General features: G+C 42.8%; 1 protein-coding gene across 1 annotated transcript in view; it reads right to left on the bottom strand.

Moving 5' to 3' along the window:
* Window positions 1–331: 331 nt before the first annotated feature.
* Window positions 332–14118, bottom strand: part of CNTNAP2 (contactin associated protein 2) — a 1977252-nt gene continuing 1963465 nt past the window's right edge. Inside the window, exons 23-24 of the mRNA XM_045496029.1 lie at window positions 9943–10023; window positions 332–5488 (exon numbers count right to left, since the gene is read on the bottom strand). Coding sequence (XP_045351985.1) covers window positions 5289–5488; window positions 9943–10023 — 281 coding nt within the window. The 3' untranslated portion in view covers window positions 332–5288. The remainder of the gene's footprint in view (window positions 5489–9942; window positions 10024–14118) is intronic.

The raw sequence follows: 14118 nt of genomic DNA, 5'->3' as shown, positions 1-14118 counted from the left end.
CCTCATTCTAAGCAAGGCTCAGAATGTATTCTGGACATCACTTAACTCTAACTGCATTTTATCAAGCTGTGTGTAAAGTAATCTAAAACATGGAGCCAATATCCATTATGCTACTTTAAGAAAAATGGGGGAGGGGAGGCATGTGTGGCCCAAGAAGGTTAACGACGAACGCGTCCACGGAAGACCCGTCTTTGAAGAGTGACTATACCGCTGTAGTTTTGGGAAAGATTATATTCCCAACAGATGTATGTTCCAGTGCCCAGAACTTTCTTCGCTGAAGGTTGAAAATGGCTTCTAAGAGAATCAAGTGGAACAAAACACAAAGAATCGCTTTTAGGATAATTAAAACTATTTTGGATTTTTTATTTATCAATCTGGTTTCTAATATAATTTCAGTTAAATGAAAGACATTCACAAAGGATATTAGGCATACATACATAGTTTCCTTCTTTCATTGTAGTTTAACATGCTGTTGCTTTTAGAGAGTGAACTTTTGTGTCATTTCGCAGGGTGGAATCCTAATCGACTTTACAGAAAGAATACTTAGCCCAACTTTTCACAACCCTGACCTCCGCAGTCACGATGCTCACTGAAAAAAATGCAAAAACCCAACCAAACTTAGAATCAGGAACATCTGAACTGTTTCTTGGCCTACTTTGAGAGGATGTCTTCATAGCCATGTTAGAACCCAGCGGTGGCTGTTTGGAAATAAACTGAACTTGGAAACGTTGCAGGCCACCTGTGTAGACCTGATCTTAAAGCACATTTTCATCTGGAAAGTGACCTTGGAAGTGCATGTTGGATATTAATACCTGTGCGCTCAGGTATCTTTATAATCTGCCAGTCCTTGCTCCACGGGAGATAATCAACTTTTCAACACGGTTTTCCTATTTCATCGACAATGACTTCTACATACCACGCATATCCAGAAAATACTGCTGTGAAAGACATCTATTCTAAAGTTTCCAACATTATCATGCAGGGCGTATGTAGTGTAGGCACGTTGCCACTAGGCTACACGGAAAAATCACATTTGTTTCTTGTGTCGTCTTACGTACGAGCCAGCCCAATGGCACTGGGGGCATGTGTAAGCTGTAAGTCCCATCTGGGTGGGGACGCAGGGCTTTGTGCATGCGAAGCTCTGATTTCTCTGGCCTTCGGATGTTGCATCTTCCAGTATTGACAGGTTAGGTCCTGGGCAGTCTACCTGATTAACAATTTAGCAGCTGTACGGCAATACCTCACAAGTCTGCACACTCCCGGATGTGGGCACATTGTTCATTTGGTGTGACTTACAACCACAGGCCAGAAAGTAAGTCTTCCAGGGGGCTCCACTGACTTGGGTCTTTATATTTGGGTGTCAAAGGACGCTGCAGTCAAGACTCAATGGCCCCTCACGATTGTCCTATTAAGTGGGCAGAGCAGCTGTATCTTAAATATGCAGCAAAGAGGGACCAAGGTTCACCAGTCTGACAAAGGTCACGTGGCAAGCCAGGGAGAGAGAAAGGGTGAGGACTCTATCAGCTGATGCCCAGGGTCTACGCTCACCATGATATCATTTTAAACATGGCGCTCATTGGTTTCAGCCCCAATCAGCTAGACGTGCTGTCTGTCTGTCATCTATTTCAGGATCAGCTGGTTCTATCGTCACTAGTAACTTAGGACCTGTTTTTGGCTGGCTAACTGGCATCCAATTTAATAACTGCTGCCTTTCTTTTTGAAAACTGCTGGACAGGATGATGAAAAGGAAACAATATTAAGCGGTTTAAATGAGGTGCTAATTGTTTAGAGGCATAAAGAGACCTTTGCAATGCTTACCCCATACAAGGAAGGAGAGGGAGAAAAAGAGCAGATCCTGTAATAGAAGGAAAGAAAAGTTTCTTCCGGACGCCACGCTGACACTGCGTTTTCCTATTTGGTAGCTACTTTTTCCTTCGGTGCTTCCTATGGTGTGTGTCTTTGTGCCCAGTTCTCTGAGGGCACCTGGGGGCGGCTCCACAGACGTCCAACAGTAACATTAAGATCTACTCTTTGGCTCATGCCAGTTCTTTTTCCTATGCCTCTGAATCCCTGCTCCTGTTAGTAAAGGATGCTTGTTCATCCAACGCAGGGTAACGGGAAACTGTCCAACAAAGGCCCTCCAAACCCTTGTTTCTAGCTCCCATAGCCTTACGCATTAAGAAGGGTCAGAGAAGAACTTGACAATGTAACTTCTCACCTCCTAAGCTAGTTTCCTTGTGCTCTAGGGAATATGTTATTTTGAGAGCTGAGAATGGCACCAATCTTGCTTTCAAAGTCCTGCTCCTACCTCGTCAAAACCTAGATGTTTGCTTTCTACATGGAAGATGCTTCCTGTACAACCTTAAGTCAGCCATCAGTTCTTCCTGAAACTTTAAAGCAGCTTCTTGTTTCTAAATTTTTTTCTTTTTGTTTTTATTTATTATTTAAAGAGGTTACCACTAGCCCTCTGGACTAGAATGATAATGGACTGGGACAGAAGAATGTCAAGGTTTTGTGGGATGTGACTGACAAAGCAAGATTAGACACGGAGCTTGGGTCACGATATTGTGAGCTTTCGAGGGAGGGAGCATCGTCCTGAGCTTTCAAGGGAGGGAGCTGGAAAAAAGAGATATTTCTTTATCTTCACATAAATTACTGACCATTTAGAACGTACTGGATATGGCCTTCATAGATACATTTAGGACTTTTTGTGAAGCCCACAACCCCAAAGAGAAGCCAAGGATTTCCAGCACTCCCTTGGCAGTTAACTTAGTTACTTAATGCCTTATCTACGTTTTTGTGTCTTGTCTGCTGGCCAGACTTACCCCCTTAAGGGCATACTGTATGTCTTAATGGCGGTGACATGGGAGACCCACTGAGCCCTCAGTCAGTCCAGTGCCCTAGGTTTGCAAATTTGGTGAAGGAAGTGTTGGGTTTTATTTTTCACCTTTTGAGGCAGGAAAGAGGGAAGAAGAGAGTGAAAAGAAAGGGTAAGGCCGTTTTAGTGTCAGGGACCGTTTTTGATTGTTTTAACCCCTTAATCATTTTGGGAAGAAAGGGAAAATGCTGACACAATGCATAAAGAAGAAAGCTATCACGGGAAACGCCAGAAACAATACATTTCCATCTGGCATTATTTGTGAAGTGCAAAATTAATAGCTATAAAGCAGGTTTAAAACAAATTCTAAAAAACCTTTCTACAAAACATAATGTTTAAAATTTGCTTTCGTAATTTGACAATACACAAAACAGCCCTTAATGGTAGTCATCAAAACAGGCTTTGTTTTTAACACGTCACTTGGGTTCTCCTGTTCTGCTCTTTAGTCGTACCACGTACTTTTCATTTAACAACGTGTATTATGGAGTAATGATCAAGACGTCTTTAAGGTAAGGGTGTTCATGACAGTGGCTGAGCGTCAGCAACTGTGAAAGGTGTTCCGATTCCCTTTTGTTCTGTTACCTCGACTCTGATGGGAATGAACTGGTCCAGTATCTCCTTTGGAATGTGTCATATACAGGTGCAGGGGGCCCTTGGCAACTCTAGATAACAGTTTTCATTACCCAAGAAACTGAGATCCTCCAAAAAGCAAAGGCATACTGAGAATCTTGAAAAATACATACATATAACCCTAACAAACTAGAATTTCCATTTTATTGAGGCACGCTGTCAGAAAAACAGCAATAATACTTTTTGAACCTCATCTTACATGCTTCCAGGAGGAGAAGGAAAAAAGGGATCCTATTGAATTCCTCAAAATGTTGGAGTCTGAAAAAAAATTTTAAAGTACTTACTCAGAGTCTGAACTATCATGATCATAAATGGTAGTCATTCTAGAAATAGCCTGTGTAATTTACAAAAAGAGATCAGTGAAATTATTTCTTGGATGCTTCAATAGGAGCTTTGTCCCATCTATTTACACACAAAGTCTATCATTTTTAAATAAAACCAACGAGTTCTTTGCTGGAACAAGTTGGTCAAGATTCCTGATTAGACTGAAGTGTGACTAACTAGACGTGTCCATTCTCTGAGAAGCAACAGTCAGTTATCAGGTTGGTCATGAACCTAAGGTTCAGATGTATCTGCCAAAGAGGTCCCTGAATCGTGGCAGTGTGTCTGTTTAGGATGGAACGATACATGGATTAGATGATGGAAAATACGGCAGTATTTTCCATATGATTCTGGAGTAAAGCAATAATAATAGCAATCGTAACCTGGCTTTATTGTGGTGTGTCCATTTGGAGGACATGGTCTGCTAGGATTTTGTCACAAGGGCTTAAAAACTAAGATTTAAAGCAAGATAAGAAGAGCAACCTAATTTATGCATCATTCATTAGAAAGTGTCCTCACTCTTGCTACAACTCTAAAAGGAACAGAGCAAACAAATCATAGCATCTGGCTCTAATTCCCCACCGAGGTGCCCCCACACACATATAGTGTAACCTAACATGATGTAGGTAAAGCAGAGGAAAAATCTTTTGTAACAGCTGGTCACCACTGCATTGTAGCTGACAGTCGCAGGTCATGAAGAGGTCTAAGACTATGCACACGGAACAGTATTAGCTTGTAGAATCTGATGAAAAATAAAACCAACAATCCCAATATACGAAACTACTTCCCCAGGTTCTTAATGCTTCTCTCTGCTGTGTTAGTTGTGTTGTTACACAACAGGTGCTATATGCTCACTTCCTTCAGAGCTTAAGGTGGGAATGCTCAGAGAATAGGCATAGATTGAGGTCTCTTTGAAAACTGGCAAACAATAGGTTCTGTTGGCCCCTTCCTTTCCTTTTCCAATTTACAGGACACCAAAAGAAATAGCATATGAACACGAACTAGTTACTATGACAGCCCATTAAAAATTGACTATATGCAAAAGGAAGAGAATGCTGGAGGCCATGTGCATCAACTTTTCTCAAGAAAAAAAATATCCACATTCTAAGGGCTCTTAAAAATGTAGAAAACTTGCCCTGTTACCATGGGTTTTTAGAACACCTCTAAACACACACAAAATAAGACAGTATTACCTACAAATTTCAATTGTTTCTTAAACTCTAAAAGCATTTTTTGTATTATTTTGATTTGATACAGAAGGGGAAACTCAGCTATAAAGAAATATTAAAAAGTACTTTTTGTGGCGATCAGTCTCCAGAATTTTCTGTTGCTTGCCTCCCCCGACTTGTGCTGATATTTTAAGGATGTGCTCAAGAGTATAAAGTAGGGTGCACTTTTGTCCCGTTCCCTCCTCCCGAATAGCTAGCCCCTCCCTCTCCCACAGCCAAATAGCCACCCCTCAGATGAGCCATTCCTTTTTGCTTTCGTCAATGGTCTCTGTGAAATTGGGGTCGTTGTTCATGATGGCAGCATCCGCGCTCTCTGCTGACTCTGCTCCCTTTGCTTCATTGGTGTGGTAGGTGCCCTTGTGGCGGAACATGTACCGAATGAGGAAGACCAAGGTGCAGAGAATGGTGAAAATCACCACAGCGATGACACCTGGTGGAGGCAGGAGAGGCACTGGAGGTTAAACAGACCTTGTATACATCCCTCCAACACCACTTTCCTCGTGTTGCCATGGTTCTCTCTAATGCCACCCTCCCCCCCCACAAAACACCAGCAACACACATGGACAGGACGGAAAGGAGATTAGACCAATTCACAGTTATATTTGGAGATCTTAATGCTATTCTCTGAGGAACTGATAGACAGTTAAACAGAAGAGGAGGAAGTACTGCTCAACTCATTTTATGAGGCCAGCATTATCCTGATAGCAAAACCAGACAAACACATCACAAGAAAACACAACTATGGGGCAACAGTCCTCTTTTTTTTTTTTTAATTTTTTTTTCAACGTTTATTTATTTATTTTTGGGACAGAGACAGAGCATGAACAGGGGAGGGGCAGAGAGGGAGGGAGACACAGAATCGGAAACAGGCTCCAGGCTCTGAGCCATCAGCCCAGAGCCTGATGCGGGGCTCGAACTCACGGACCGCGAGATCATGACCTGGCTGAAGTCGGACGCTTAACCGACTGCGCCACCCAGGCGCCCCAACAGTCCTCTTTAATAAAATTTTAGCAAATCAAATCTGGCAATGTGTGGCAGAGAATATATTATGGTGAAGGGGTGTTCACTCTAGGAATGCAAGTCTGGTTTATCATTAAAAAACAAAGCGATGTAATTTACCACATTAAAGAAATAGAGGAGAAAAAGCTTATGACAAATTTCAACCTCCATTCATTGTGAAGCCTCTCAGAAAGTATCAGTAGAAGGAAACTTTCTCAACCTGATAAACTGCATCTACGAGAAACCTACAGCTAATACCCTAGTCAATACTAAAAGAGTAAACATATTCTCTCTAAAACAGGAAACAATGGAAGCAAGTCCTCTCTCTCAATGTACCAGAAGTCCTTGTCAGTGCAATAAAACAAAAAAGAAATAAAAAGTGTACAGACTGTGAAGAAGTAAAAATTTTCTCTATTCTCAGGTGACATGACCATCTCTTAGAAAATCCTAAGTAATATGTATATATATATATATATATGTGAAGTGTCTAGAACTAACAGTAAATTTAGCAAGGCCACAAAAATCAACTGTATTTTTATATACTAGCAAGAAAATACTTGGAAGAACATTTAAAGTAATAAAAACTTAAAAAAGTAATAAAACAATGCCATTTATAATAAAACAAATTGAACACAGTTGTTCAAGGCTGTGTTCGCTCAAAACCACAAAACCTTACTGACAGAAATTAAAGACGTAGACAAATGGATGGACAGACCACCTTTAAGAGCCGAAGCACTCAATATTGTTTTGATGTCCATTTATAGACCTAACGCAATCCCAATGAAAATCTCAGCAAACTTTTTCTTTGGTAGAAATTTATAAGTTGATTCTAAATTTTATATGGCAATAAAGTAAAGGGTCCAGAATAGCCAACGTAATTTTGAAAAACAAAAAAGAAATAGCTGGAGAATGCATGTTGCTGTCTCAAGACTTAATATAAAGGTAAAACAATACAGCAAGCACGGTATTGGGTAAAGAAAGATATATAATACATCAACAAAACACAACAGAGTCCAGAAAACAGACATATACATATATGGTCTATTGATTTTTGACAAAAGTGCCAAGGAGATTAAATTTGGAAAAAGTATATAGTCTTTTCAACAAGTAGTTTTAGAATAACTGGATATTAGTTTGGAAAATAATGTCTTTGACCTTTATCTCATGCTATGTACCAATGTTAACTCAAAGTGATTACAGACTTAGTTAACAGAAACCAAAGCTATAAAAGTTCTAGAAGAAAACATAGGAAGAAATCTTCACAATCTTGAAGAGGCATATCATTAAAATAGAATTTAAAAAAAATCACAAGCCATAAAAAGATTAAAAAAATAAGACTTCATCAAAATTTAGATTTCTTGCTTTAAAAAAAAATACCACTAAGAAAATGAAAAGGCATGTCACAGATTGGAGAAAATATTCACAATACATATGTCTGACACAGAACTTGAACTATCTAGAAAATAAAAAACTGTTATAACTCAAAAGAAGTCCAATAATCCAGTTAAAAGATGGGGAAGGAGTTTTTATTTTTTTATTTTTTAAATGTTTATTTTTGAGAGAGAGAGAGAGAGAGAGAGAGAGATAGAGAGAGAGGGAGGGAGGGAGGGAGAGAGGGAGAGAGAGAGAGAAGAATGAGTGGGAGAGGGTAGAGAGAGAGAGGGAGACACAGAATCTGAAGCAGGTTCCAGGCTCTGAGCTGTCAGCACAGAGCCCAATGCGGGGCTCAAACCCACAAACTGGGAGATCATGACCTGAACCAAAGTTGGATGCTTAACCAACTGAGCCACCCAGGCAGCCCGGAGAAAGAGTTTTAAACAGACCCTTCACGAAAGATTTACAAATGGCAACAGGCACATGAAAAGACGCTCAGGGTTATTAGTCATCAGCTCATTGCACATTAAAACTGCAACAAGCTACCACTACTCATCCACTGGAGTGGCTCAAATTAAGAAGACCGACAATACCAAGTGCTGATAAGATTGTGGAGCAAGCCTGGCCTGTCAGATAGGAACTGCGGGGATGTAAAACGGTTCAACCGTTTTGGAAAACTGTATGGCAATTTCTTACAGAGTCTAATCTCCACTTTCGGTCACACCCGGCAACTGCACTCCCAGCAATTACCAAAGAGAAATGAAAACTTATGTTCACATAAGACTTCAACAAGAATACTCATAGCAGCTTTATTCAAAATAGCTCAGACCTGGAAACAAACCAAACAGCCACAGGTGAGCAGATAAAACCAATTCTAGTACATTCACACAGCAAAACACAACTTGGCAATAAAAATGAAGAGCCTATCGATTTATGCAACCATATGGACAGACCTCAGAAACATGACGTTGAGTGAAAGAAGGCACGAACAGATGACATACTCTATGATTCCATTTCTACGCCACTCTAAAGGAGGTAAAAGTTATCAACACGGCAAAAAGCAAATCAGAGGTGGCCCTTCTTGGGAGTGGGGCAGGGCAAAGGATGGACTATACGGGGGCACAAAGAGCTTTCTGTGGGTGGGAATGTTCCAGATCTTCATTGTGGTGGTGGCTATGGGTGTTTGTGTTTGTCACGAGTCACTGACCTGTTACACTTACACACATGCATATCATGCTTCAATAAAGTTGATCTTAAAAAAACAAAACACAGTGAGGAGAGGGACCTTGGTAAGACTGTACCAACGTGATTGGACAATGTGATTCAGGCGGCATTCTAAATGTATTCTAGTTTTATAGTCACATGTATTTCTCTCTTTTTAAAAATGTTTATCTGAGAGAGAGGGAGAGACAGAGAGCGTGAGCAGGGGAGGGACAGAGGAAGGGGGAGACACAGAATCTGAAGCCGTCAACACAGAGCCCGACGCGGGGCTTGCACTCATAAACCGTGAGATCATGACCTGAGCTGAAGTCGGATGTGCAACCGACTGAACCACCCAGGTGCCCCAAGTCAGGTATTTCTTACAGGCATCTACTTCTCCAGGTGGAAAAGAGACCTACCGACTAAGCCAAGGTGATTGGCTGGGTTTAAGACCCTTGATATGATTACAGTATTAGCTGTCCTCAGACACGCAGGGGACACCTGGATGCAGTAAGACGGGGGGGCTCAGGCAGAGGAGATGGTGGGCAACGGGGGGCAAGGATACCAACCCAAATAAGAAGGACTGGGCTAGGAGGCTTCAATGATTCTGCAGCCGTCCCTGGGGAGAAAAGACACTGGAATATTTTAGATACCCTGGCTTATTAATTTTCTGATGATGTTTATTAAGATAACGGCAGCCAGACTGGCACACTCCTGCCTGTTTTTGCAGTAAGTGATCCTGGGCCTTTTGGGATGTGCGGGAGTGAGAAGGGGAAAAGAGAGGAGGGAGGAGGCTATTGTGGCTCCTGCACGATGGCCGGCCTGCCTGTTCAGGCTCTGGCTAGCCCGGCACGACCATCCCATTCTTACGGGTCAGCATTGAAAAGCAGCCAGGTTACGGGGCACCCGGGTGGCTCAGTCGGTTAAGCGTCTGACTGCGGCTCAGGTCACGGTCTCATGGGTTATGAGTTCAAGCCCCGCGTTGGGCTCTGTGCTGACAGCCCAGAGCCTGGAGTCCGCTTCGGATTCTGTGTCTCCTTCTCCCTGCCCCTCCCCCACTCGCGATCTGTCTCTGTCTCAAAAATAAATAAACACTAAAAAAAAAATCTTTTTTTTAAAGTAGCCGGGTTACATTTACAACCGTGTCTCCACATCCGTAGGTCACAATCCTTATTCATATTTAAATAACAAAACAAATCAAGTAAAAATCCAGATGATGGTTTTGTTTTTGTTTTTGTTTTTTTAAGACGACGCATTTACGGACAATTCTTACTTTCCACAGGTGAGGAGCCTGTGCTATGCATCACCCACCTCCAATGATAGCCGAGTTTCTGTTGACTCCATTTCTTATAGCTTGGCCTTGTCCTGGATTATATGGGAAATCAGCACTGGCTGCAGAGGAAGAAATGGAAAAGTCAAGTGTAAGAGTCAAGGATACTAGTAATCCCAAATAACCTGATGTGGACATGTTTTCATACAACTCCTCAGCACTTCCTGTTTCCCCAGAGGAGAGTTCCGTTTCTGACAGGCCCATCTTGCCATCGTTTCCACACGTCTCAGTGCCTCCACCCCTGTTTCGGCTCTTCTGTCTGACATGAGACCCAGAGAAGCACGATCAGTCTTTTGGAGGAATATGAGAGAATCTTAGAGCTACCTGAGCCGTCCTGCTTCAGTTCCACTGACACGCAAGCTGATGGATTAGAATGTTTTTTTCTCACCTTTGGCTGAAATCTGCCTCAGCTACTATTTTCTATCTACATTCGCTATTTCTGTAGAGCCTTTTATACCTTTAGTTTAAAAAGGAATCATGTCTTTAAGTGAACATTTTGCATGACTCTAATAAAACATAGGGCATGTCAGGAATGTGTAAGCGGGTAACATTTCATAACAGTTGAGAATAATATACGCTGCCTAATAAGTTTCCATTTCTTTCCCTGTTATAAAAAAAATCAGAACCGGTTATAGTACAGTTAGGTGTTTCTCTAGGATAAATTTCAAGTACGCAAAAGACAAACGGATCCTGAGGTCTTTCTAGAGGTCGGCAGAGTATCTGTTACCATCCATACGGGCTAATGTAACCTCAAAACCAATTTCATATTCTTTGGGCCTCTGTTTTAGACGTTCAGGTTTAAGGCAAAGACTCCAACGGAAGTAGCCTCCTCCTTCAGCAGATCACCTTAGTCTAGAGACATGGTTACTGGATGGCATCAGTTAGGTATTTAAAAAATGTTTGAACGAGTTATTTTGCATAATCAAATGTGTGCACACGGAGGAAAGAGGTCTGTGTTAGGGTTCAAGGAGGATCTCACTACGGACTCAGGTTTCGTAAGGCTCCTCCTTCAGCTCTCTGCTCTGAAGGATCCCCAGGATAATGATGGAAAGTAGGTAGAGCCCTTCTTTTCCTTTTCCCCAGGAAATAGGGCCACCAGGGAGATTTCAGATCCTACCAGCAAATGCTACTTCAGCTTTTCTCTGACTGAAGACCAGAAAAATGATCTGTTCCTGGATCGATCACATTCCAAATCAGCTCGGCCACCAGTGCCACTCAAGCCTGTCGATTTGATTAAAATGCAGATGCTAAGAAAGACACAAATGAAAGAACTTAACTCTGAGTCCTGGGGACTTTTCTTTCTTAAAAAAAATTTTTTTTTAAAAATGTTTATTTACTTTTGAGAGAAAGAGAGAGACAGAGGCATGAGCAGGGGAGGGGCACACAGAGAGAGACATAGAATCCGAAGCAGGTTCCAGGTTCTGAGCTGTCAGCACAGAGCCCGACGTGGGGCTCGAACTCACGAACCGTGAGATCATGACCTGAGCGGAAGTCAGACGCTTAACTGACCGAGCCACCCAGGCACCCCTATTGTGTGCTTATTTTAACTGGTCCAATCCCATGTCTAGGGAGAGAGGGAAAGGCAGAGCCAACATGAAGTATACTGTAGTCAGTGACTTTCCCCATGCCCTTTAGGACTTTCTGGTGTGGGCAGCATGGACAGATATTCAAAATTCCAAGTGTCGGCCCAAGGATGCAATGACCTTGCATTTGTAGGCTCATCACCCGATGTTAAGGGTGATCAGAAAATCATCCCGTGTGAATAAAAATGGTTTCCAAATAATATTTCTGGAAACCTTGGGTTTCTTCTTTAAACCTGAGTGTTCCCTTCAGAGAAGGATTATTTGTAGATGTGACAAATGAATGTATTCAGCCATTCAACAGATCTTTCCAGAACGCCGACTATGTGTCAGGCACCATTCTAAGTGCTGGGGATCCACAGTGAACAATAAAAAAGATGAAAATTGTTACTGATGAGGAATTTCTGTGCCTCATTGAAGAGTTTGGTTTACACAGTCAAAACACTAATTTAAAGCACGGATGTGGTTTTAGTTACGACTCTATCTAGTTACAGTAAATTGCCTAAAGCTGCTTTGTAGTTGCCATGTTACAACTCATACACTCATAGGTCACAGTAAGATTTGGTTACTGACATAAACCACCCTTCCGAGACTGAGAGACTGCGAGTTTCTTTCCGAGGATGAAAGTTCATACTGTCACGACTCATCTTTGACCTAGTTTCCAGGCCTTCTGACAACGTTAATTACCCTTCTCTGGACACGATTTAGTCCATATCTTCCTAGAAAGCCATCAAGCTTGTTGAGTGGCCCAGATGGGATTGGAAACCAGGCAAGGTTAATTCCTAAGCCATTCATTCCCATCCTGCCTTTTGAGGGCTGAAGAGGCAGCCAGGTGGGGAAGTCCCAGCATCTAGACAGTTCCGCTTGGGCAGGGCCTGTGGGAGGAGGAGCCTTTTTAGGGGATGAGGGAGAGAAATCTGTTTTGTCTTGGAGGTACTGAGCCTGGGGTGCCTCTGGGACACCCAGACGGAGACGTCTACTGGGCATTTGGTGTCTTATGAGTGGCTCGTATTTTTCATCTCCTTCTGAGAAACACAGCCATCTCCTCACCACTTTTAAGTAACATGAACCTTCAAAATATATGAAGTACGGAGACAGAAACAATGACAGTGGCAATTTTGTGATTATTCTATTGTGTGAGAGTCGCGACTCTATGAGGCTGTTTGCTTCTCTGCTTCAGGTAATGTCGATGGGAGAACACATCACGCTTTCTCTCTGCTCCGAAACCGACTATATGGCTTTGCATCCTTGGCCACAAAACTGCAGAAAAACACAGATACTTAGAGACGTGCGTACGCCCCTCTCTCTGGATCCCTTGAAGTCATTGACATAACCAGTAGTGGAAGGTGTGGGTGTGACCTGAGATGACCCCAGAAGAACAGGAACAGCTAGAAGAGAACATGGAAATTTATCCCAGGATCGCCTTTCGTACAAAATCCGAAATCCTTTGTAGGGGGAGGGAGGCCTCCTTTGAGCTGAATTTCTCTCCTGCTCCTTCTCTTGCTGGGGCCACTTTTCCAACTTGACATTCTAGGCACACAGAGTCGTGATGCTTCCTGGTTGACACGTTCTGGCTCATCCCTCTGCCCCCCTCACCTCTGCGCTGCCTTTCCTCTCTCTGTCCATCAAATCTTACCTGTTTCCTAAAACTATCCTTAGCCACCTGGGTTACGTATCTGGCTCTCTTGTCAAGGTCGATTGGTCTGAATTCTTGTCACTCCCTACACGGCAGCCATGCTCTTTTTTTTTTTTCTTTTTTTTTTTTTTAATTTTTTTTTCAACGTTTATTTATTTTTTTTGGGACAGAGAGAGACAGAGCATGAACGGGGGAGGGGCAGAGAGAGAGGGAGACACAGAATCGGAAACAGGCTCCAGGCTCTGAGCCATCAGCCCAGAGCCCGACGCGGGGCTCGAACTCACGGACCGCGAGATCGTGACCTGGCTGAAGTCGGACGCTTAACCGACTGCGCCACCCAGGTGCCCCAACGGCAGCCATGCTCTTAAAGGCATGCTTAGTTATGTTCACGGTCCCAATGACAAACAGTGCTGACAGGCAGCTATGGCTAATGAGACATTCGCTAAAATGAAATCAGTCCAGGGGTGCCTGGGTGGCTCAGTCGGTTAAGCATCCGACTTCGGCACAGTGCATGATCTCGCGGTTCATGAGTTCAAGCCCCACGTCCGGTTCTGTGCTGACAGCTCAGAGCCTGGAGCCTGTAAATATAGAAAAGCTACTAATGGTTCCTGTGTCCACTGGTCTTTGGTTATTATCAGAAAACAGCCGGTGGGAAAAACCCTGAGGTACAACCGAAGTCGTCACGAAATTCAAGGGCACGGTTCTGTTTCTCGCATAAGCATCCCTGTTTTCATGGCTTCATTTATAACTTAAGTCTGGTTGTCCTAATGCACATGAGCCCTTACTCCCTTGAGGCATATCCATTTTGTCCTGGCCAAGCAGAGCAAGCACTATTTTGACAGATATATTTGAAATGATTTCACTGTAACCATCCTCCCCGCCCCCCCCCCCCCCCCGGGGTACCAACATCCTCTGGGAAATGCACGTATGAAAACTTGGAA

This window comes from Leopardus geoffroyi, chromosome A2 (genome assembly GCF_018350155.1).
Source record: "Leopardus geoffroyi isolate Oge1 chromosome A2, O.geoffroyi_Oge1_pat1.0, whole genome shotgun sequence".
Taxonomy (NCBI): domain Eukaryota; kingdom Metazoa; phylum Chordata; class Mammalia; order Carnivora; family Felidae; genus Leopardus; species Leopardus geoffroyi.
The sequence above is the reverse complement of the archived record's forward strand: the minus strand, read 5'-3'. Positions and strand labels throughout refer to the sequence as shown.